Source organism: Penicillium taxi (assembly GCF_028828555.1).
Source record: "Penicillium taxi strain IBT 34144 chromosome Unknown utg000003l_segment0_segment0, whole genome shotgun sequence".
Classification (NCBI taxonomy): domain Eukaryota; kingdom Fungi; phylum Ascomycota; class Eurotiomycetes; order Eurotiales; family Aspergillaceae; genus Penicillium; species Penicillium taxi.
In genome coordinates, this window is record NW_026643205.1 from 1,803,772 (window position 1) to 1,827,801 (window position 24,030).

Below are 24,030 nucleotides of genomic sequence, written 5' to 3' on the forward strand. Positions count from 1 at the left end.
AGGGCGAATGGAAAAAGGTGGGGAGTAAAAACCCCGATAAGATTTCCGGGCGGAGTGTTTCTGCCGCCTTTTTTTTTTGGCCATCCGCTCATCAGCTTTTTCTCGTCGCAGATCAACCGACATATCTGATATTCCAGAGTCGAAGATCACAATGGGTCAGAAAAGAGGACGCGACTCAAAGGCCCAGGGGGCTCAGTCCAAGAAGCGCCAGAAGGCTATCAAGGCTGACCAAGCCGCAAACGACAGTTCATGGGACGGTATTATCGGCGCTGAGGAGCTGAACTGGCAGGAAGTAGCTCTTCCAGATCGCATGGATGACGCTGAGGGATTCTTTGGACTGGAAGAGATTGAAGGAGTGGACATCATTCGGCCAAATGGCAACGGAGAAGTGCAATTTAAGGTACGAGATTAATCCACTAAATCATCTCATCACAACTAATTTTGAGATCTTGCTGGAAATAGGCAAAATCCGGCACATCAAAGACGTCTATTTTGAAAGAAACTGATGGTGATAACGGTGAAGAGTGGTCGGGCTTCAGCGACGAAGAATCGACCAAAAAGACAGACACTCCCGCGGCCGAATCACAAGAAAAGAAACAAGTCAAAGGAGATAAAAAGCCGAAGGCCAGAAAGGATGCTAAGGCACTCAATAAGAAGGAATCAAAGCCTCAAGAAGCAAAGCCCGCGAAAGGTTCGAAATTTCAAGCTGGTCTCTCGTTTGAAGCCCTTGACGGCGAAGATGAAGATGGCGTCGACGTTTCTGCATGGGACGGACTGGGCTTGTCGCCTGAAATTCTCACTGGTCTGTCTAAAATGAGATTTGAGAAACCGACCGCGGTCCAAGAGTCTTGTATTCCGTTGATTCTGGACGGTCACGATGTTGTTGGCAAGGCATCCACTGGTTCTGGAAAAACACTCGCATTTGGCATCCCGATTCTGGAGCATTATCTCGAACAGAGAGGGAAAAATATCGACAACGGCGGAAAAGAAACGACTATCCCCATAGCCCTCATCCTATCTCCGACCCGAGAATTGGCCCACCAGTTGGCAAAGCATATTGGGGAGTTGATCACAAATTCTCCAGATACAAACGCCCGCATCGCGCTATTGACTGGTGGATTATCTATTCAAAAGCAGCAAAGAAAACTGGCTAATGCCGATATCGTAATCGGTACCCCTGGGCGAGCATGGGAAATTCTTAGCACAGGACAAGGATTGATCAAAAAAATGCAATCCATTCGATTCCTGGTTGTGGACGAAGCGGATCGGCTTCTCAGTGAGGGCCAATTCAAGGAGGTGGAGGAGATTATCGGTGCATTGGATCGCAAACATCACAACGACTTCCATGACGCGGATGAGGAGGCCGAAGAGCACACGGAGGCCTCGAAAGCCCGACAGACACTAGTTTTCTCAGCCACATTCCACCGTGATTTGCAACAAAAATTAGCAGGTAAAGGACAGTGGTCAGGTGGTGATCTGATGAACAAGAAGGAATCAATGGAGTATCTGCTTAAGAAGCTCAACTTCCGAGAAGAAAAGCCCAAATTCATTGATATGAATCCTGTGCAACAGATGGCCGAAGGACTGAAAGAAGGAATTGTGGAATGCCCTGCCATGGAGAAGGTACATATATTTTTCCAGCTGCCACAGGCATATTCATGCTAACCGCGCGGTATAACAGGATCTATATCTTTACTCTCTTTTGCTTTACTACCCGAAGCACCGGACCCTTGTCTTCACCAACTCAATATCCGCTGTCCGCCGTCTGGCCCAATTGCTACAAAACCTTGGACTGCCCGCCCTTGGACTGCATTCGTCTATGGCCCAGAAGGCCCGACTCCGATCTGTAGAGCGATTCTCGTCACCGACGGCAGACCCTAGCTCCATTCTCGTAGCAACTGATGTTGCAGCCCGTGGTCTAGATATTAAGGGTATCGACTGTGTCATCCACTACCATGCACCCCGCGCAGCAGATACCTACGTTCACCGTTCTGGTCGTACAGCTCGTGCTGGTGCAAACGGTAAGAGTATTATCATTTGCTCTCCTGAAGAAGTCGTCAGTGTGGCTCGTCTTGCTGCCAAGGTGCATCTCAAAAAGTCCAAGGGAGATGGACCCAAACTTGCCCTCGAGTCCATTGATCTTGATCGTCGTGTGGTTCAACGTGTGCGGCCGCGCATCAATCTAGCCAAGCGCATCACCGACTCTACAATCGCCAAGGAAAAGGTTTCAGCTGAGGGTAATTGGATGCGTGCTGCAGCGGAGGATCTCGGAGTTGAATATGACAGTGAGGACTTCGATGAGTCTAAGGGTCGTGGTCGAGGTCGTGGTGGTGGACGAGAGGCGCGTGATAAGCAAAATAGCAGTATCTCGAAGAGCGAAATGGCTAGTCTTCGTGCAGAGCTCAAGGCATTGCTATCTCAGCGCATCAATATTGGTGTCAGTGAGCGGTATCTCACAGCTGGACGAGTGGATATCGAGGCCCTGCTACGTGGTGAAGGCAACAATGCTTTCCTGGGTCATCTGGACCCATTGAGCTTTTAATTCTCTTTATCAGAATTGATTTATTGTGGAATAAACTCGTCACAATATTCATCAATTTTAGAATATCCACTCCATATCGAGGTCCTCATAGGTAGCGCTAGAGTTAGAATAATCAATACCTAGTATAGATCATTAACCATCATATACGAATTGTAAGCCATGCGTGCTCTTCATTCTTATACCTCTAATACATCATATTTTCCAGCACTACTATCTCTGTATTTTATTAGCTGATTGCTGCTTCTATTGCTAAACTCGCATCTGCAATTTCAGCCAGATCATTGGCACTGTGATTATTTATGGATATGCGTTCTTCCATCCTAAACACGAACCAAGCCGGTGGAACATGTTCATTGCCCATCTTACCATCTGCCGGGGATGCTGCTTTAGTCATGTTTGGCAAACGTTTCCTGTCTTTCATCAATCAAATTGGATCCCTCTTGATTCTGGGTGAACTGTTCGTGACCATCCTTGTCTTTTCTTCGTTAGGATTTAGAATGCATTAGTTAGATAGAGGCTTCTCATATCGGCATACCGACACGGCAGCGTAGGGCCGAAAAGACCCACAAGAGCCCACTGGTTGGGCTAAGGGGAAAAAATCAGGATAGACTCTTCACCCCACGCGTTCAATTGTTGATCTAGACTTCTTCATACCGGTATTGATATCGAGAGCCTAACTCTATCTTCGAATTGTGTGGATATCTGCCAAATCCTTCAATCGACGTCCTCAAGTTGCTGTCAGATATCTAGGAATCAGAAATCTGTTGGGGAAGGTAGCCTTAGAATCCTATCGGTTGATACCGGGGCAGTAGTTCGGCCTTTATAGAATCCCGACGGTATGTAGGTGTAGAGTTGAGCAATTTCCTCCAAGGCTCTCAAATTTAACATCTTGATCCGATCTTATAGTTAGCAAACATGCCTCGTCTCCCTCAAATCACCCGCCTGCTGCGCAAATCTGCGCCTATCGCCAGAGTTTCGCTCTCGCCTGCCCAGGTCGCATGTCTGCACCAGCAGGGACCGTCCCGCTCTACGGTCGTTCACGAGCGAGCACTGCCATCCGAATCACAATCCCAATCACAGTCTCAACCCAAGCATATAGCTCCAGTATCGCAAACAGACCCAGACAAGATAGACGCAGTTGTGTCGCAAATACCCCTTGTCCAAGCCCTGCGCCAATCCCATCAAACCTATAAAGAATCACGACCTCATCTCGCTATCCCTCCCGAACTCCGACAACACCACTTCATAGGTGGAAGTCTAGCAGGGACAGGCAAGCTGGCTCTTGCGCCGTATCTGTGGATATCATCTCCAGGCGAAAAGGCGACGAACGCAAAGGCCGAGTCAACAAGTCAGACCGGTGCAAGCAGCCTCGTCTCCGTATTTCATATTGGTCGCGATCTATGCGGGCACCCTGGTTATGTCCATGGTGGTCTCCTATCTGTCTTATTAGACGAGGCTTTTGCCCGTTGTGTCTCTGCTGCGTTTCCCAGTGGGCTGGGTATGACGGCAAACTTGAATGTTGATTTCCGAAAGCCTGCTATACCGGATCGCATATATATTCTGCGTGCTGAGACTGTTAAAGTTGATGGGCGGAAGGCTTGGGTTGAAGGTCGCTTGACTTGTCTACCGTTGTCGTTGCCCACACCTATTGATGCAAGGAACCTGGTTGTTGATCTTGCTTTGTTGAGCGAAGACAGTGAAGGTGCCGCTATGGTTGCTGAGGCGAAAGCTTTATTTATCGAACCCAAGTTTGCCAGCGTAAGTTTATGCTGCTTACTTTTAATAATATCATACTGACCGTTGTCTCTAGTCTATGGTGTCTGTTTACGGAAGCTAATATGCTTGAAGTTTTGGTATATATTGTTCCTTTTTTTTTTTTTTTTTTTTTTTTTTTTTTTTTTTGAGAGAGAGAGAGAGAGAGAGAGAGAGAGAGAGAGAGAGAGAGAGATTAATAGATTATAGATTATAGATAATAGATAGAATAGACCGAGAAACCACTAAAGAATAGAGGTCATTAATTCAAGATGAATATCAAAGGCAAAGATCCATGGAAACAGATTCACAAGTGCTTATCGAAGTAGGTAGGTAGTCGCATTAAACTCGTGCTGCACCCATCGCTGATATGGATATGATCACCGTAGCATCATGCATTATTGATAGAAGCAATAGGGAACACAACAAGACATAGTTCATGTATCTGACAGAAGCTCTAGGGCTTGACTTCAATTTCTATTTTGTCTCTAGAATTTCTAGTGACTACAACTCCGGCGGCAACTACGACCGGGATGTTTCTCAATGCTGGAGCAGGTGTGGACGGTTTTCGGATTTTCGAAGCCTGCATGATCATATAATCTTCAACGGCTCAGAAATCCAAGCCAAAATTCAGATGCTCAGGAATACACTGCCAGCAAAGGGTATTATGGGGAAGATGAAGCTGACCATCACTACCGAAAAAGCACCAATACGTTGGAGATAGGTATCAGCCAGGCGATAGATATAGTCGGTGCGATAACAGTACACTTTCTCTCGCCGCAAAAAGCAAAGAATCGTGCTAAAACTTGCTGCTCTTCAGCAAAACCTCTCTGGATAACGAACTCCTAAACAATTCAGGAGTGACCCGAGGGTCAGTTGTGTCCTACCTTTAACAAGGAGAGCTGAGGGAATTGTGAGCCTATTTACTGTAAACGACATAATGGCTTGGGTTAGTAGTCAAATGGCAAAAGTAGCCTTTTGATACTCGTATCTGTTGTGCTGTAATACCCGTCCAAATTTTGTTTGAGATTTCCAGAGCTTTGAGTGCTAAAGTGATTTTTCTAGTAAGACTGCCAGAGCTGTGGCCAAAGTGGCATGCATGAGAACCTGACAGCCTTGGTTTGGTTCATTTCTGTCGAAGGTCGCCCTGTTGGTAACCGTTCATCGTGCAAGAACCGAATTTGTATGTCACTCAAACAGATCCGTATGCTTTATGAAATTGCTTACTTGAGCTTTGACGTTGCCTCATTTAGACCTCAGAGTAGGTTTGCGCATGAGAATTTGATCCAGTATCTGATGTGCAAGTTGTTCATGAACTCATCAGCATTGATGAATGCAGAGCTCCGTCTAAGGCGGGTTTCTTTTGTAAAGGCACCTTCCTTAGTAAAGCCCAGAAATCCTTGTTAAGGACATTTATCAACGCTTAGTTGGGCAAGGGGGAATGGCTGCTCGTGGGAGCTGGAGGAACAGCCTGTTCAGACCATCAAGGATGCTAGGTAGCATTTTCCTTTGACAATCGAAAGCGGTAATAAACTTTTCTAAGGCGGGGGGTATCCTGTAGTGTTCCTGAGTCTGCGTGTAGGAAGTTTGATAAAGGTGTTGAACGTTGTCTGACCTCGAGATCAACTGTGTTTGCTACAATCGCTTAAACTAAAGTCCACTGTGGCCTACAAGAACTTCGATATACATAAAAAATGGTGCTCCATTGCTATCTAATATCAATATCGAAGAATAACTCCCGCATACGCCCCTCAATCCAGATGGCAATGAAAATAAAAATTCGAGGAATGAGCCCGGCCGAAAAATTGTGGATTGAATGGGGTGGGGGGAGATCAAATGGTCAGCAAAGTCATGTCGTCGCATCATTAAACTAGTCCTGTTTTTGAAAGGACGGGGGAGAATGGAATGAAAGATGTGGGAAAATAATAAACTAAGAAAGATGGAACGCGCCCTGTCCTTCTTTGATGGCAACTGAAAGTCGCGCGCCGAGAACCTCAAGGCTACTGTAATCGGGCAGCTTGAGGTAGTTCACGCAGGTCATGACACTGGGGAGATAATCGTCCGGAGTGAAGGGGGCCTCGCTAGGGCGGCAGACGACGGTAAAGATAGGTGTGAGACTCTTGAAACCTGGATTGAATCAAATTAGCGGGGATCTGTAGTTCATAGGAATATGGGCTTCTTACCTCCAATAGGAAGTTTCGGGCTTCCCGTGACAAATTGGAGGAAATCCCGGCGTTGTTGCTTGTCGAACTCGCTCAGGGTCAGAAGCAGATTGCGAACACTCTTGCTATCGATATTGAATCCATGGTCGGCCTTGATGGAGTCCATCAGAGTCTCAATTGACCAGTCCTCTTCGGCTTGGCCGAACAGCATGGCCAGCTCATTGGGGGTAAACGCACGCAGGGCAGAGTAAGGGAACACTTGAGAGAATCCGACTCGGAAGGCCTCCACGTAGTGTCGAACGCCGCGACCCAGAGTCATGTCAATGACTAGGTCAACGTATTCATCGACATTTTCGATGGTCAGCTCGATATCCGAGCCACCGGGAGTCAGCTCAATGGCCGGATAACCAGGCAGTGTGAAGTCCAAGCCCAAGTCTTCGACTTGCACACCGTCCACCTGAATAAGCTGGATAGCCTTGGCTTTTTCCTGGGCCGACCAGGATTGTTCATTTTCAATATCATGCTTTTGTTGGGCAAAACGCTTCAACATGACCAGCGACCTGGCCAAGTCTTCGTCGACAGCCTTGACTGTGCCCAGTGAAGGGGCTACGGAGGATAAAGTATCGGCAATACGGAAGAAGGCGGGGTTGAAGGAAATATCGATTATTCGCGAGTCCAGCATGGAGCGGGCAACAAACTTTCCAAGGATCTTGAAAATGTTCAATTGTTTCTTTCCTGTGTCGGTTGAAGCTTGTTGATCGCTCATCGGAGCCGGGAACAGACCACGGTTGCCGAAGGAATATTCGCCAGATGAGTTAGAGTCGTTCTCTCGCCAAATCTTGAGTTTCTTCTTCGAGAATTCCTTGGACACAGTTGAGTAAAACTCAAGAGTCGGACCAAGACCGGTTCCAACTTCTTCAAAGTATTCTACCTCAAGTACACTGGGGGAAGAGCCGTAAAGCTCCATGACCTTCATGGCTGAGTCCAGTATGCGAGCGCGAGAGATTCGAACCTTCTGTCGCTGCAAACGGCCGAGCACCGCTCGGTCATCGCGGCGCATATCACGACGGGGGTCATCTACACTTTGAGAGCTGTGCCATCTCATCATAGCACGAGAATAACCGAATGCAGTTGACTGTAAGAACAAATGCCTGGTCTCAAACGGAAACAAGAACGAGTAAAGCCGAGCTAAATCTTCACTCCAGCCAGGAAGGCAGCTACTAGCAACAATCAATGGTTCCTCGAGCTGTCGGTTGACCTTGGCGGTAAGCTTGGTGTTGATGAACTGGGACAGAGGCTCTGGGGTGATCAGAATGTGGTCACCAGTCTCGGTCAAGATGTCCTCAATTGTGGCATTCATGTCATGCAGAACTCGGAGCAAGCGCAAAATTGAAGCAGTAGTAGCATCCTTACTGAGAGAAGATGGCATCTCAAGATTGTTCCCGACAGAGATAGTTTCCACACCGCTGCTGGGAAGCGTTGAAGGCTCTGGGGGCGGAGGGCCGGGAACGCGCTTGAAGGTTACGGTATGAATGGCTGACCAGACGCTCTTAGTCTTCGATTCGTCTAAATTGGCACGATTATGGTGCACGGCTCGGTAGATAGTAGTGTCGCTTGTAATGGGCTTGCCATCCACAGAAAACTCGATATGCCAGTCCTGGGGAGTCGATGTGATGGCAGCAGCATACGATGCGAACGGGCGGCCAGCAGTGGCCAGGGAGGTCCCAGTAGTGCGAGATGAAGAGTTGTGCGAAGAAGACTTCGATGCTTCGGTGGACAAAGAGGGTGTTCCGACTCTGGTTCCGTCCTCTTTGCGTGCGGTGACCTTGCCTGAGGATGCCACCTCCATATTGACGGCAGTGGTATCTTGTACAGGCTCATCGTCCAACTCGTCCTCAAGATCATCTACGATGGCATTCAGCTCCTCATCCTCTTGCGCTTCGCCGTCGTCGTCGTCATCGTCCTCATCGCCACTGAGTTGTCTCTCATCAGCGCACTCAAGGGGCTCATCTCCACCGTCAAGTTGTCGCCCAAGGCTCTGATCAATTCGTGCGCGAACGCGCCGCATTTCACGATCGTCGTCATCCTCCGAGTCAAATCCATCAATATGTCCACCACCTGCACTCTCAGAAGCATTGCCCGTAGTTGAGCCCCTGGCTGAATGTGAAGCAAGTTGGTCGCGCACACGAGCATTTTCGGCAATCTGGGCAAGTATCCGGGCCCGAGAGCCAGACGGCCGTGGAGCTTCCGTTACGGTGATTCGTGGGTGTAGGAAATCCTCCAGCGCCTTGAAGGTTGCGATGGCATGGATCGAAACCATAATGTTTTTGTACGGGGCAGGAACTTTACATCCCTCATCCGCAGCCAATTTGAGGCGAAGCTGTTTTCCAAGCATATATGTAGCATTACTGCGAGTGTTCTCCAACGAGTTGTGGCTCACGGTGAGAACTTCAAAATGCTCGGTCCGACTTAGCAAATCTTGAAGCTTGCGAATTAAGACACTGAAGGGCGTAGTTGCGGTACTCTGGCTTTTGGCCTTTTCAGAGATAGTGACACCCATAAATGTTTTCAAGAAGCTCGACCGGGCAAGCTTGATGTGTGGGCAATTCAAGTCACCTAGAACCTCCAAGAGTACATCAATGATGCCCGAATTCTGCAGCTCTGAACTAGTTATGCTTTCCAGAGCATCTCCATCGAAGTAGGACGCCAGTGTCTCGAAGAGAGATTTACCATCCTTGGGACTGCGGGAGAAGTAACAAGCCCGGATCTTTGTCGCCAAAGACTGCAAGTTAGTCAAGATTTTAAGTGCTTCCGACCGAACAGTCGCACCCTGACCTTGCTCGTAGGACTTGATGAAAACTTGGGCATCTCGGATGACCAGATCGTTGAGAGCAATGTCAAGTTTTGCCAAAGATTGTCGACCAGAAGGGGTCGAGGCATCCGAGTCCGAATCATCGTCATCTTGATCTTCGTCAAGATCTTCATCCTGATCGTCAAGATCATCATCGTCTTCGGTGTTCTCTTCAGCTCGGTCCATGTCGACGTCATGAGCAATTTCAGCGTCCGTACCTTTGTCTTGCTCATTGTTAGAGAGTGGCGCTTGTGCTAACTTGGCAATTTCAGAAATGACGCCTTCACGGTGGAACTGATGTTGATAAACGTGCTCCGAACGTTCGAATAGTAGCTCAGAACAACGTAGAGCGAGGGATACAAGGGATGGGTGGTCCTTTTGCGAAAGAATAGAAGCCAAGAAGGACGCATACGGGACGGTACGTAGAGCATCTTCAATCAATTTCGCGTCTAGGATGTGAAGCATTTTTAGATGAGCAATAAGTACCTTCTGGCGGACGTGCAGATTGACCGTGCTTGAGTAGGCGTCAGTCAAGGTCGGGAACATGATTGTCGCAAAGCGTTTGATTTGGGGCTTGCAATCTTCTAGCATAGCCTGTTTATCTTCCGGGGTCTCCTTTGCCTTGGGCGCTTTCAGTCCAATTGACATATTACTATCGAAGTATGCACTCAAAAGATTATCAGTTCGAGAGGCATTGTCGCTGGGAACACTCGGGAGCAATTCGCAGATGACATTCAGTGTCTCAAACACCTGCTCGCGGGGTCGGTGGATCAACGCCTGCATTACCAAAACACTGTCCATCTTGACGGAAGTATTGTCTGAGTCCGGAGGTGGAGACACACCAGTCAAGATCTGGTACAGGGTATCAACGACGTTCATTTTAAGCAAGGCTGAAGACAAAGAGGGGCTAGCTTTGGCGACGATCGCAAGAACACGTAGGAATTGAGTGTGAATATGTGGGCCAACCAAGTTGGAAGTACCAGGCAGCAAAAGTCGCTGAACGGTTTTGAGTAATTCAGGTTCAATCAGCGCTTCTAAGCTCTGGGGCCGATATTTGAAGCTCTCAACTATACGGGAGACGCAAAGACATGCGTTTTCAACAACTTTGGCATCACTACCGTTGGAAAGAACATTCAGCAAGATCGGCATCACATCTTTAATCACGGGAAAAGAGTCATGAGGGAGGTTGCGGCAGCAATTTGCTGCAGTTGTTACCGCAGTACGCTGGGTGCTTGTAGGGAAGAAGTCCAAGTATGTTAAGCATGCTGTCAGTCCACCTTCTCGTACTATCGATGCCGGAAAATCAACGGATATCTTGGCCAAAGTCTAAGAAAGAAAGAAAGAAAACATCCTAGTCAGTATGCTGTCTGTGGAGCCACGATCGGTCTGAGAAAACACTTACACTTAATGCTTGCTCGGCAAGATCAATAAACTGGATATCCAGAAGTTTCTGGCACAGCACTGGCACAGCGCCACCATAGACGACGTTGGCCACGGATCCGCGAAGAGCCTCCATCATGTTAGCAAGCGATCGGCAAGCCAGGAGCATGATCTCTGGGTTTTCCTCGCCGAACTGATTCGGTTGCATCAAGCTGACCAGCTCTTTAACATACGGGTCAGGGGAGAATTGGCCGGAGAGATTATCCTCATTAGAGACTAGCAAAAGATCGGAAAGCTCCTGGAGAGCAATCAACTGGAGAGAAGGGTCGTCCTTTGCTTTCAAATTAGCGAGGATATCTCGCAGTCGAGTGTGCATGCCCGACATCATGCCACTGAGAGCTCGGAGAGTGCTTTGTAGTCCCATGGGGCCTCGACCGCCAAAGAGACTGCTCTGGAATGGATCCAAATCATCCTCATCGAAGACGGAAGGGTTGGTGGCAGCATCATCATGGCTCTCGCCAGCCGGAGTCCCTTCGTGCTCTTCATTATGATCATCATCCTCATCCACATCGTCCTCCGCATCCCGCATCAATACGTCGGCGTTTGTCTTGGAGGAACGTTTTCTCTGACGCCGTGGAGGCGGGGATTGTGTGGCTGCAATTCGATCTGTCCAACCACCATGATTAGCAAATCAGTCCCTAGTAATTTGAGATTTAAGGAAACCCCACCATTTCTTGCGGATCGACGTCTCGAAGGTGCTGGAGAAGTTGCTGACTTGGCATCTTCTGTTCCTCGTGAGGATGGTCTGATGATATGAAGATACATTAGCGTCTCTTGAATAAATTATAATCATGAGTAATTTTACTCACCCAGGTTGTGACATAGCTGTGTGGCGAGATTGACGAGAACTTGTGGGAAGGGGCGGAGGAGGAAGAGTTTGAAGGGGAGGTGGTGGTGGAGGAGGACGTGTTGAGGTCTTCTGTCTTTTCGAACGCCGCCGAGGAGGCGATGTCACCGCGGGGACTGGCGGGGCTGCTGGTCGAGAACGCACAGGCGCTTTACGTTTCCTTGAGGCTGGAGCAGATTGAGGTTGGGCTGCAGCAGATTCAGTGACGAGAGAAAGATCTGTGGCAAGCCTCGCCGAAGAGCGAGTAGACCTAGGAGTCATTTTGGTGAGAAGTTTATTTCATTGGAAAGAGTGCGTGTAGGTGGACGTAGAAACGAAGATTGAAGAAGAAAAATAAAACGATAAAGGAACAATCAAGGTGGTCCAGACAGACGCAGTGATTGAAAATTGGGGGGGAAAGACAAAGTGATGATGAGGGGTGAGGTTGAAGATTGGTATGTACCAGAACGCAAGTTGAAAGCGGTCTGATGTGCAAGGCTAACAACGAGTGTAGTGTTTATTCACATAGATCTTGGAGATGAGGTGCGAAGTATCACAGACAAAGCAAACAATAGATGAAATTTGGAGGAATGGTGATAAAAGGACATTATAGCTACTTACCTCGGGGCAGAAGCTCCTGCGGGGGAGACGGAAATATCCTCGAGAGGGTCCTGGCGATTGATAGAGGGTCTTCGCCTTGCCATAAAGTTACCTGATCAGGGTTATGTTGAGGTAGACTTTCTACACTGTTTCAATCCGCCATTCGTAAAGTCCGTACAGTCCGTACAGTCCGTACAAAGTGTTGACAGTGAACGTTGGAAAAGGACGCAGGGAAACTAGGAAGATAAGGTAGTATCCAGCAGAAGTACAGAAAAGGTTCAAGAAGAAGATGAAATATATAAGAAGATAAAGAAGAAAAGGTAAAAGAAAGGTATAGGGTAGAAGTAGAAGATCAAGAAGTGTTGGGGGAGAGAAGAAGGGGAAGTTGGTCTGTGGCAGAAGAGCAAGCGAGACTGCAACGATGATATAAGACAGCGGTAACAGGTAACAGTACACTGTACAGCCGATTGATATTCTGCCCACAGTACGTTGGGCACTTATTATTTTATTTTATTCTAAGCCTAGTACTCCGTAAGATTCAGTATACTTACCGATGTTGCCTATCTTTGAAGGATCTATTGGATCTTGGTTTATGAGGTATTACCTGAGTATTAACTAATATTATAAGCCAATGAACACCCTGAATTATTTGAATCTTACCGAGATAGCGTACAGAGATATAATCCTTCTAGAAATAAAACTGTAGAGATGGCCCAATGTCTAGTACTTCTCACATCATTAGATGCTAACGGGCGGGGATAATATTCTGGCCTCGATTGACTCACCGGAATAATTATTAATCATCGGATATCAGATTTATCAGACCTCTCACTCAACTACACTTTTCAACTCCATATTTGAATAAATACTTACCTACTCAATCCGGTTCATTCTCCTCCGCTTTCCTCTTTCCGCTTTCCGCTCGTTTGCCGCCCCGCGTTTTCTTCAAACCCGAGGTTCTAAAACTTCCCAACCTCTCTCTCTCCACACTTTCCCCCATCTTTCGCCCCCTTTGAAATGTCGGAAATGGTTGGAGGGCACTGTGATGATGTGCATCAGGCTCGCACCTATATCCCTCCCACTCCTATGACCGACTATGTCTTCCCCGAATTACGCCTCAGGCGCAAGATGAACGACCCTGAGAAGACCCCACTTCTGCTGGTGGCTTGTGGCTCCTTCTCCCCCATTACGTATTTGCATCTCCGTATGTTTGAGATGGCTGCAGATTATGTCAAATTTAACTCAGAGTTCGAACTCATCGGTGGCTACTTGTCACCCGTTTCGGACGCTTATCGCAAGGCTGGTCTCGCGAGCGCAGAACATCGGTAGGACTCATTGTTTCTACACTTTTCTTTCTTTGAAGCTAATCAGATTGTTCTGTAGGGTTGCAATGTGTCAGCTGGCAGTCGATCAAACCTCGGATTGGTTGATGGTGGATACGTGGGAGCCTGTGCAGAAGGAGTATCAGCCCACTGCGGTTGTACTAGACCATTTCGACCACGAGATCAATACAGTACGTGAAGGTGTGGAGGCTGGGAATGGAACCCGCAAGCCAGTGCGCATTGCCTTGCTGGCTGGTGCCGATCTGATTCATACCATGTCCACTCCCGGCGTATGGAGCGAAAAGGATTTGGACCATATTCTTGGCAAATACGGCGTAGGTCTCATCTCCGTCCACAAATGGATATCGAACTAAACATTTATACAGTCTTTCATTGTGGAGCGCAACGGCACTGATATTGACGAGGCTCTGGCCAGCTTGCAACCGTGGAAGGATAACATCAATGTCATCCAGCAACTCATTCAAAACGATGTCAGCAGTACCAAGATCCGGTTATTCCTGCGACGTGAGATGAGTGTCCGCTATCTCATCCCAGTCCCTGTCATTCATTATATCGAGCAGCACCATCTCTATGAAGATGACGGGACAAATGAAAAAGGCAAGGAGAAGCAGGACGGGAAATCAAATTGATAATACGGCTACGACGATTAAAAAGACAATGACTGATACGATACCCCCCGTCTTCGTCCTGGATACACACATCCGTCCGCTGCTTCCGCTGTAAGAGAAGATTAATGATTTCTGGTGTTCAGGAGTGGATTTGATTTATATGATTATTGGCAACACACGATGGTATGGATTAGCTAAAGAAGAAGAAGAGAAGAAGAAGAGAAGAAGAAGCCCAGATGTACATACTAGCTTCACTTTAGAGGAGGGCTCACTAGAACCTTGGAATCTATGTCCGTATACCCATAATCTTATTCCGTATATCCTCTAAAATCTCCGACTCTGAATCTGGGGATTTCGCCCGATGCGGAAAGGATTGAAGATTATGCACCATCATTTTATCTGATGACACCATATTTTCGTATTTTGTGCTTAATTTAAGCCGAAAGTAAATTGTTAGTTAATCGAACATTCCAAGTTTACAAATCAACTATTTTTTAAATAAATATTCGAAATAATAGGCTTATAATCGATCGGCGATTAACCCCGACCCGTCCAGTTATCTTTCGCTATCGATGCCCATGTACTAGAATTACTCCGATTCCCGCCGTAGTATTGCTCGTAGACTGGGGTTTCCTTACCTAAATATCTCCTAGTACTCTTACACTTGCTCTCTCCTCCCTAATATGAAGCCATTGACCCCTCACTCTCTCCCAACATGACCAACATCTCTTCTCCAATAATGCTTTCTGGACCCCTCACTCCTCCCTACCCATCAGGCTCGCCGACAATGACAAAGGAGATTTCCTCAGTAGTAACTGCAATCCATGTAATGTCCACTGAACGCGCCGCTCTCGCGCACCTGGAGCATCTCTATCAGACAAATACGCGTGCGCAACAGGATCTAGCGCGCGCCGTAGATCAGATTGCGCGTAGCGTTCAAAACGCCGGCAAGCTGGTTATATGCGGGGTGGGAAAGAGTGGGAAGATTGGACGAAAGATCGAAGCGACAATGAACAGTCTGGGCATCTACAGCGCGTTTCTTCACCCGACTGAGGCGCTGCATGGAGATCTAGGTTTAATTCGACCGGTACGCTATGCTTGTCCCTGCGTCAACTCGGTCCACATCGCAATGATTGGACGAACGAGACTTACAACGGCTGACTTTTTTTGAATATAGAACGACACCATCCTTCTGATCTCGTTTTCGGGTCGCTCGCCAGAGCTTCTTACTCTGCTCCCTCACATTCCTTTGACCGTTCCTATCATCGCCTTGTCATCACATACTGAACCTGCATCATGTCCGTTGCTCTCTTTACACGGTCCGATGGGTTTGGGTATTCTTCTTCAAGCTCCAATCCATGAAGAAGAGGAAGCTTCTCTCGGTGTGAGCGCCCCGACTTCTTCTACCACAGTAGCTCTCTGTCTGGGTGATGCATTGGCCATTGCCGCTGCCCGAAAATTACACACAGCCCCGGGAAAGGGCCCTGCCGACGTCTTTCGCAACCACCATCCCGGCGGTGCGATTGGTGCAGCAGCCATGGCCACGACCCCGGCATCGAGCACTTTCTCACCTCCGACCAACTCACCTTCGTCTACCAGCTCGTTTTCTCTTGCCTGGGACGATATTGTGAGTGGTGCATCAATCCCCCCACTGACACTTCTACCTTCTTCGGACAATGGTCGGATTCCTTCAACTATACTCGTGCCTTTCAACCAAATACCCACTGCTGCACCTTCTACAAAAAACGATATTCGGTTACTTGATCTTCTTCTTACAGCCATTCAGCATCCCAATGCTAAATCATGGGCCTTTCTTTCTCCCGATCAAATTATTCCTCCACGACGTATTCTCTCTTTTCTTTCGCGAAAGACTAACGTTGATATGCTGTTATCGGATGCTTTAATCAATGATTCGGGCCCTCCACTTGCCGTTCCTTCTTCTAAATGGTTCGCGGTGCCCGAGTTGACTCCGCTTACTGAACTGCGTCATCTCGTCTCTGTATCGCGCGCTGGTTCTGACCCCATATCTGTCATCGCCGTGATGAAGGACATGACAGACAACATTTGCCTCGGTTTCATCGAGGCGGAAGACTTGTGGGGCGAGTAAGCAGGTAGTTTCCATCATTGTTATCACTGTTGAGCGAAGTGAGGCTATAATATCTTTTCCGCTGATTTTCCCGGATTGCACATACGATTGACAATCTCGGTCGACGATGCAACTGCTTTTTAATGTATCTTAAAATAACATATGATACCTACTCAGTTCTTTTAGCCTCCCAAGCGGTATTTTTGGGCCAGAATCCTATTGACTGCAAGGCTATTCACCGGCTCATGTTGTCGGGATTAGGGTAAACCTATACGACTAGTGACGGCCATTGCTGTAATGCACATCGAGCCACGTGAAATGACTAATCCTGGACTAATCCTGGACTCTGACGTCGAGTCTATTTGTCAAACTAGAAGAAAGCTCAAGGTGCCATATTCTGTGTGATGTATGAGTCAGAGGAGCTGTTTCGGCTGAATATCATCTTATGGTTGGTCGAAGAGTAAGAAACCTTACTTAGTGGGCTGGTCAGTACAACCGTACTCACTACAAGTCACTTGTACTTCACCCAAAATAGACCACCCCGCTCAGAAGACTCTCATCCATACCCATGACCCTCCTAGACTCACTATACCTGTAGTCCTGGTTCCTCAACTCGTGAACGGGGGCCTATAGCAACATATACTGATTACTACAATGTCGCAACCATACACTATCCAGTGTATATTCAATCTGCCGAACGAGATCCTACACATGAAAGCCCATCATCTCAACGGATTTTATATAAGCTGCTTCCGAGTTGCATGCCAACTCCTTCAAGAATTGACACCGTCTTCCACTCATCAGGAGTTAATCGAAGCGGAGGCGACAGGATACAACGATAAAAATTCTGATCATGTGTCTAGGGTAACGATATGTCTTTGGTCGGGAACTTCGAATGCTAACACCAGCTGCTTTCAAAGACAGAAATTGTGGCTGATAGGACTCGACAAGTGTACGGCTGCAGGTGAAACGGAGAGACAGAAGACTGGAGACTTGGGGCTCAGCTTCTGGTAGCAAAAATGTATCCCCGCCGAGTCCTGAAAGGAGATGGATATGAACCAGGCCGAAGCTGCGATGTACATGAAAAGCCCTACTGGTTAGGATTGAACAATTCTCAACTGACATATGAAGTGGATATCATCGAAAGGACCTCAGAAGATGGTCGGTATACCGATATTGGAGATATTAATCGTGTATAAAGTTACAATACGAAAAATTTTATAATATACAAACCTGACGCATTTTTCAAAGGAAACAAGCAGGTTCAGATCCTCAACTTGAAACCCCCACAAATTAAGCTCGAGTAACCGGCTTGATACCCTTGTGAATAGCAGCAATACCCATAGTAAGGTTCTCGTATCCAACACCAGGAATCATGAATCCTGCCTTCTGGATCATACCGCGGAACTCATCTTGACTGGGGAATTTCTCAATACTCTCAACGAGATACTGGTAGCTATCGCGATCACCAGCAACAAGCTGACCAATCATAGGAATAGCACCAAAGTTCCACCTCTTGTACACAGCATCGAAAAGTGGGTTGTCGACCTTACTGAACTCCATGCAGGCAAAGACACCACCAGGCTTAAGCACGCGGAAAGCCTCGTTCAGTGCAGCCTGCTTGTCAGTGAAATTCCGGATACCGAAAACAACAGTGTACAAATCAACAGAGTTATCCGGGATATGCGGCATGTGCTCTGCGTTGGCCTCAACAAAGGACAGGCGGTCTGTGTTGTAGTAAGGGGTTTGGGTGGAACGCTTGCGGCCTTCAGCTAACATCTCGGCATTGATGTCACTGATCGTGACGCGGGTTTCGATGTCGTGGTTGATGTTGGTGGCGTGGTCAAGCATGCGGAAGGCGATGTCGCCGGTCCCGCCGGCGATGTCGAGGATGTTCCAGCCTTTCTTCTCGGTGCTGTTGATTCGCGCAGATAGTGGTGAGCCGGGGTTCAGCGAGCGCACGAAGTGATCTTTCCAGAGGCGGTGGATTCCTAGGGACATGAGGTCGTTCATCTGGTCGTACGAGGAAGCGACGGAGCTGAAGACAGCGCCGACTGTGAATTGATTCGTTAGCTTTGTCTCCCTAGGCAATTCGAACCACTTTGGATGCAAAGGTGCCTACCTCGTGACTCCTTCTCTGACTCGGGCACATTTCTGAATCCGAAATGTGTCAGGCGTTCCTGATCCGATTTAGGCTGATCCTGCGCAGCGCGGGTGCAGGAAAAACAGCGGTATGGAGTGGTGGGCTGGACAGTGCGACGCTTGGCACTGTAGTGCAGTGCTCGCCAGGCTGAACGGGTCGACATGGCGTAGGGTATTTTGGAGAAATTGAGGGAGTTGAGAAAAACAACTTTTCGGCCTCCAGCTCCCGCCAGATATCGCGAGACCCACATTATGCCTTTCTTGGAGTAGCGTACCCGGCATTGGGCCAATCGGAATATGTGGTCTAGGCTTTGATCAAACAGTGCAATTCCAGATCTCAAGCTGAGTCTATGCCCGCGGGCAGATATAGATGTCTCTCAAGTTTCAACCTTGAAATTGAGTCCACTCCCGAGGACTACTATTCTTCTTCGAGATTTAGATTTTTTTAGAAAATTGCTGTCAATTCCAGGTGCAGACAACCCTTAGACTCTTAGAACACTATTTGCCAACATATGTCGCCCACTATCATCCCGACATCTGAAGACCCTAGTCGTGTTTTAATAGTATGTCCTTGAATACCCTACCTAGGTACATCGGAACATCCGTGCTTAGATGATTTGATTCGAAGTTCCTTCCCACAAACCGGACACTAATAGCCCGTCAAACGGTATACACCTTTCTGGAAGTTTGAAATCTTTGAGGCATTGAACTACCAAGGTGTATCATTGAGTGCTGCTCTAGAAGTTACCTAGACACCTGGGCACCCATTTGCAGATGGTAATTAGGTATCTCCCAAGTCTGTCACCCGTGGTCCCTAAATCTATGTATTGACCTCTGTCCCTTGATACCTAAATAGGTATGGATGCCTCACTATACGTCTTAGGTACTTGTTTGGCCGCCTCCAAGGCCTACAGCCAAAAGTTAATCCATTGATGGATGCCCAGGTGGACAGATCGAGATATGTGCATGCACATATTCCAAAAACCTGCAAGGCTACTGGAAATTCTTGGCTTTGGGACAGGTTCATTACCTGGGTGGCATTCTGGTCCCTGTAGCCTTCCTCAAGTGGAATTCTTAACCCTTGGAATGTTACCTAGGTACAAGGTCCCCTGGGTAGGCGAGATCACTAATCCCTGATCGATAAATGTGATTTTTTGTCTAACCACTCTCTCATATTCCAACCTTGGAAGGTTGTATTGCTCAAATTCTCAAGATCTTTAAGGTTACAGAACATCATACAACTGGCTTCCCCGCCAATTCTTCCATATATCGACATGATAAATCGTTGGCTTTCATTCCTTCTGGCTATCAGCACCGTGATCTCTAGTACTGCGTCTACCCCATTGACAGACATCTCCAAGAGAGATAAGAACCGACTGACTTGTGACTTGACCGAGGAATGCACAAGCTGGTATAATACCGGCGATGGAAACTGTCAACCAGGCTTCCTGAGATCAGACCTCCTAGCGGAAGGCAGTTTACCAGGTTCAACCTGTCAAAAAAAGTGCAGCAAAGATGAAGCAAAAAAATGTGCTGTTGAGTGGTGTAAGTTTGACACTGCTCAGTGTCACCTCTCTCCCGAAAGCCTTGCTTGCAATGATGCGTTAAGGTGGTGTAAGACGCCTATAAAAATGAGCGAGAAGATCTGCACAGCGAAGCACATGAAGAGCCCTGTGAAATACGATTCAAAGAAAGGGACATGTGCTCCTGTCAAAAATGAAACGTTGGCCTCTGAGTACCACCTTTTTATGGATCTTGGCCCTTCAAATACGTCAATTCGGCTGTTTATTGGGTGTGGTCCGCTCACAAAAACCGGCGTGGAAGACGTGTACAATTCAATCAATCACAAGTTCAAAATCAAACCCTGCAGCGAGTCATCTACTGGATCTCCAACACTTTTTCCTAAATGGAAGTGCTATGCCAAGGCGTCACAGTTGAAGGACATCAAAAATTTTGCTGAGAAGGCTTGTAAGGCGGCAGATCACCCTGGTAGCAAAAAGCCTGTTTTTGAGGGTACTATGGGCTAGCCTCGACTGTATGACTATGTCCAGAATAACTGAGTGTGGAAATTGTGATATACACTTATCTTTTCCGCTCAAACGTAGCGACTTGGCCCGGCCATAGCCAGCGGCCAAGCTGCCTATCAGGATTACTTTCTCTCTTACATGCAATGTGAGGCATAAATGTGTCACTAGCTGCCGAAACTATCGCACCTAAGTGGGGTAAGTGACCACATTTCACGGCAAGGTGAAGACCTGGTCGTTGATAAAGTGCCTAGATATGGATTCAATAGGTGGTTAAACCAGCCAAAATTAGTAGGACAGTGACATTGCTAAATTTTAGCCTGACCATCTTTTACTTCTATGACCAATGTATCTACCACTGATCACCCAGATATGAAATGGCTGCTATTTCCAGAAAATTCAAGTAAATATTTACCGTCATTGTGGTCACGAGCAGGTCCCGGGGTAGATCTTAACCCAATCCATGAAAATTTCCAGGTAGCGGTGTAATAATATTTGACGCAGTTAGCTTGGAAAGGCAGAAGCCAAGAGTAAGGAGCCTGTAGGGCCGATAAACTTACGGACAACGTCGAAAATAATCGGGCTTCATATAGCTAATCATTCCTGAACGAATTGTCGACGCACCAGAGTCCAGACCAAAGTGGATCTTTAAAAGGCGAAATTGCGTGTTGATTAACTTCCAAGTTGATTTTATGTTCGTTGATGCGATGCTGCTGTGGGATGAAAGCTTTCCATTTTACTACATGCGCTATAGATACAGAGCACAAACATACTTTCAACCTTCTTCATCTTGGAATTTTCACTGCCTAGCTACGTTATCCTCAATCAAGTAAATGACGGTGTGCAATAACAACAGCTCACTTTCAGGCGTATGACCAACAAGAAATTATAGGAGAAAAAACATATCTATCTTCTACCTAATGGGCTCACCTCTCGGTCCTTTTGCCCTCTTCAGAGTTCAACTGTTCAACGTTTGAGCTATCCAGATCTCCCGTTCACATGGAAACATATCAATGGACATGCAGAGCTTGATGTTCAGTATAATCATCTTCCATTCCAAATAAACCTATCTTCATAGTCTTGTCAGCCCCGGTCCATTTTAGAATGCCCAGGTGTGATAGTGAAAGTCATTTCTTCATTTTCATTTTTCTCAGCCTTATGCGTTAGTTGACTTACTATATCCATAGTCATGTCACTTTTGTTCTTTAATCAGGCTAATAATCACCAATCGCCCCCAACCGTATTAACTAATTAGCAGCTCACAGCTCCACCGGAAGGATTGATAGCACCTGATTGATTCTAATTTTCAAGCCCACAAACTTATCAGCTAAACAACGGTCAATCAGAGAAATAGTATGGTTATGTAGAATGAAACCCTGGAAAGAGTATATTGCTGCTTTTGTTCGGCACAGAATTACTGTTCTTGATAATCGAGGACGAAATTTCTGCGATTAAACCCAAGCTACAAAAGGACATTTGAAAGCCATGGTCAGAAGAGATTGTCTTTCCATTTTAGTTGAAACTGTTTATGACGCAAGCTGTTGACGATCAATCGATCAATCAGTGTCTCAATATGAATGAAGGTGCATATGATCTTTTACTACTGTAAGATATATCGGTATTCTCTCGGCACCGAGCTATATCCGACATTATGCCGGGTTTCGCTGATTGATATGACATACCGCATCAAACTAGTTCACGCTAGGGTAACACAAGCCGATCTAAACGCACCCCTGGGCCGAATTCTAGGCTGATGCTAAAACATTCGCTAATAACAATACTAGAATGGGTAAAACGTCTGATATTGGTCGGTCTGTGTTCGGAGATCATTCGGCAAGCACCAACTATAGACCACTATCTATGCCAAAAAATTCTTGAACTCATACACCTATAAATGAAGGTATTCCTCGCCCTTTCTTGTCAATTGGTATCAATAATATCAACTAATTACCAAGACATCTGAATTTATATCTCATCAGACTCTCGATATGATAACAAGGGTTGAAACGCGAGAATCTCTTCGCAACACTATCACAGAAACTCCTCCGCCATTGGACGTCAACTACCCCGATGTTGGTCGACCAGATGAACCAGTCTTCCCTGAAGAATATACCGTCGAAACAGCTACTGGTATTGTTCCAGAAACCACATTAAAAACTATCCGATCCCGAAACTCAAGTACCGGAACCTTGCAAACAAGCGATCGTGAAGGTGATATAGAGAAAGGCCTCAAAGACGACGTGGAATTTGTGACCTTCACTATTGATGATGCTGGAAACCCCCATAACTGGTCCCGCAATTATCGCTGGTATATCACAATGGTTGCATCTTTGCTCGTTGTCTGTATTGCCTACGGTTCTGCAATCGTTACAGGTGGCTTGGGTCTGATTGAGGAAAAATACAATGTTTCCGAGGAGGTTGCCATTTTGACTTGCTCAATCATGGTTTGCGGTTTTGCTGTTGGCCCATTGCTCTGGTCTCCATTGTCTGAGATCATTGGTAGGCGGCCTGTCTATATCGTCTCGATGAGCCTTTACACCATCATGAACATCCCTTGTGCTCTTTCACCTAACATTGGAGGCCTACTCGCTAGCCGATTCCTGTGTGGTGTCTTCTCCAGCTCGGGTCTGTCTCTGGCTGGTGGAACCATTGCCGACATCTGGGATATCGAGGAACGTGGCATGGCCATTGCTTATTTCGCTGCTGCTCCTTACTGCGGTCCCGTCATTGGTCCAATTGTCAACGGCTGGATCAACGTTGGATCCCATAGATTGGACCTGTTCTTCTGGGTCAACCTTGCCTTCACTGGCGCTGTCACGGTCATGGTTGCGCTGATCCCGGAGACTTACGCACCAGTCATTCTCAAAAGCCGAGCCAAGAAGCTTCGAAAAGAGAGTGGAAATCCAAACATCATCACCGAGCAGGAGAAGAAAAAGCTGACATTCAGCGAGATCGCCCGTACAAACTTGATTCGCCCGCTCCAGATGATATTGACCGAGCCAGTGCTTGATCTCATGAACTTATACATCGTGCTTATATATTCTATGCTCTACGCATTCTTCTTCGCCTATCCCGTCATCTTCGGAGAACTATACGACTACAACGACGGCCAGATCGGTCTAATGTTTATTCCTATTTTGATCGGTGCCGCTTTTGCACTGGTGGTAACTCCTATAATTGAAAAGCAATTCGCTCGTATTTGCGCGGAAAGAGCACCGACACCCGAAGACCGACTTATCGCTGCCCTTTGGGGAGCACCATTCGTGCCAATTGCATTCTTTATTCTCGGCGCCACCTCCTACAAGCATATCATTTGGGTGGGACCTGCTTCATCGGGAATTGCTTTCGGATTCGGCATGGTTCTGTGCTACTACGCCGTGAACAACTACATCATTGATTCGTATCAGAAGTATGCCGCCTCAGCTCTGGCTGCCAAGGTTTTTGTGCGATCGGGAGGTGGTGCAGCCTTCCCTCTTTTCATTACCCAAATGTATCATCGTCTTGGATTGCAATGGGCTTCGTGGCTGCTTGCTTTCATTGGAGTTGGGATGGTCTTCATTCCCTACGGCTTTTACTGGTTTGGAGCCAAGCTTAGAGCGAGACTCAATCACAACTAAAAAGGTGGAATAGAGTAGACTGGGGGATCATAATGGG

At 47.1% G+C, this 24,030-nt stretch overlaps 9 protein-coding genes across 9 annotated transcripts; 7 read left to right on the forward strand and 2 right to left on the reverse strand.

The window, feature by feature from the left end:
- Window positions 1-151: 151 nt before the first annotated feature.
- mak5 (ATP-dependent RNA helicase MAK5) lies at window positions 152-2,542 on the forward strand (the record flags this gene model as incomplete). Its single annotated transcript, XM_057206792.1, has 3 exons — window positions 152-400; window positions 463-1,623; window positions 1,682-2,542. The coding sequence occupies 3 exons, from the start codon at window positions 152-154 to the stop codon at window positions 2,540-2,542; spliced, it is 2,271 nt and encodes a 756-aa protein (XP_057064472.1).
- A 915-nt stretch (window positions 2,543-3,457) lies between these two features.
- N7495_004142 (PaaI family thioesterase) lies at window positions 3,458-4,379 on the forward strand (the record flags this gene model as incomplete). The annotated part of the gene is made up of 2 exons (XM_057206793.1): window positions 3,458-4,300; window positions 4,353-4,379. The coding sequence occupies 2 exons, from the start codon at window positions 3,458-3,460 to the stop codon at window positions 4,377-4,379; spliced, it is 870 nt and encodes a 289-aa protein (XP_057064473.1).
- Window positions 4,380-6,224: 1,845 nt separating this feature from the next.
- N7495_004143 (HECT-type E3 ubiquitin transferase UFD4) lies at window positions 6,225-11,855 on the reverse strand (the record flags this gene model as incomplete). Its single annotated transcript, XM_057206794.1, has 5 exons — window positions 6,225-6,421; window positions 6,478-10,633; window positions 10,710-11,353; window positions 11,416-11,492; window positions 11,557-11,855. The coding sequence occupies 5 exons, from the start codon at window positions 11,853-11,855 to the stop codon at window positions 6,225-6,227; spliced, it is 5,373 nt and encodes a 1,790-aa protein (XP_057064474.1).
- Window positions 11,856-13,199: 1,344 nt separating this feature from the next.
- Window positions 13,200-14,145, forward strand: N7495_004144 (nicotinamide/nicotinic acid mononucleotide adenylyltransferase; the record flags this gene model as incomplete). Its single annotated transcript, XM_057206795.1, has 3 exons — window positions 13,200-13,498; window positions 13,557-13,830; window positions 13,882-14,145. The coding sequence occupies 3 exons, from the start codon at window positions 13,200-13,202 to the stop codon at window positions 14,143-14,145; spliced, it is 837 nt and encodes a 278-aa protein (XP_057064475.1).
- A 694-nt stretch (window positions 14,146-14,839) lies between these two features.
- N7495_004145 (uncharacterized protein) lies at window positions 14,840-16,231 on the forward strand (the record flags this gene model as incomplete). Its single annotated transcript, XM_057206796.1, has 2 exons — window positions 14,840-15,211; window positions 15,302-16,231. The coding sequence occupies 2 exons, from the start codon at window positions 14,840-14,842 to the stop codon at window positions 16,229-16,231; spliced, it is 1,302 nt and encodes a 433-aa protein (XP_057064476.1).
- Window positions 16,232-17,229: 998 nt separating this feature from the next.
- N7495_004146 (uncharacterized protein) lies at window positions 17,230-17,409 on the forward strand (the record flags this gene model as incomplete). Its single annotated transcript, XM_057206797.1, has 1 exon — window positions 17,230-17,409. The coding sequence occupies one exon, from the start codon at window positions 17,230-17,232 to the stop codon at window positions 17,407-17,409; it is 180 nt and encodes a 59-aa protein (XP_057064477.1).
- A 94-nt stretch (window positions 17,410-17,503) lies between these two features.
- On the reverse strand, window positions 17,504-18,516 carry N7495_004147 (class I SAM-dependent methyltransferase; the record flags this gene model as incomplete). Its single annotated transcript, XM_057206798.1, has 2 exons — window positions 17,504-18,264; window positions 18,333-18,516. The coding sequence occupies 2 exons, from the start codon at window positions 18,514-18,516 to the stop codon at window positions 17,504-17,506; spliced, it is 945 nt and encodes a 314-aa protein (XP_057064478.1).
- Window positions 18,517-19,626: 1,110 nt separating this feature from the next.
- On the forward strand, window positions 19,627-20,379 carry N7495_004148 (uncharacterized protein; the record flags this gene model as incomplete). The annotated part of the gene is made up of 1 exon (XM_057206799.1): window positions 19,627-20,379. One exon carries the CDS (start codon window positions 19,627-19,629, stop codon window positions 20,377-20,379), a length of 753 nt encoding a protein of 250 aa, XP_057064479.1.
- A 1,985-nt stretch (window positions 20,380-22,364) lies between these two features.
- On the forward strand, window positions 22,365-23,993 carry N7495_004149 (MFS transporter; the record flags this gene model as incomplete). Its single annotated transcript, XM_057206800.1, has 1 exon — window positions 22,365-23,993. The coding sequence occupies one exon, from the start codon at window positions 22,365-22,367 to the stop codon at window positions 23,991-23,993; it is 1,629 nt and encodes a 542-aa protein (XP_057064480.1).
- Between the last annotated feature and the right edge of the window lie 37 nt (window positions 23,994-24,030).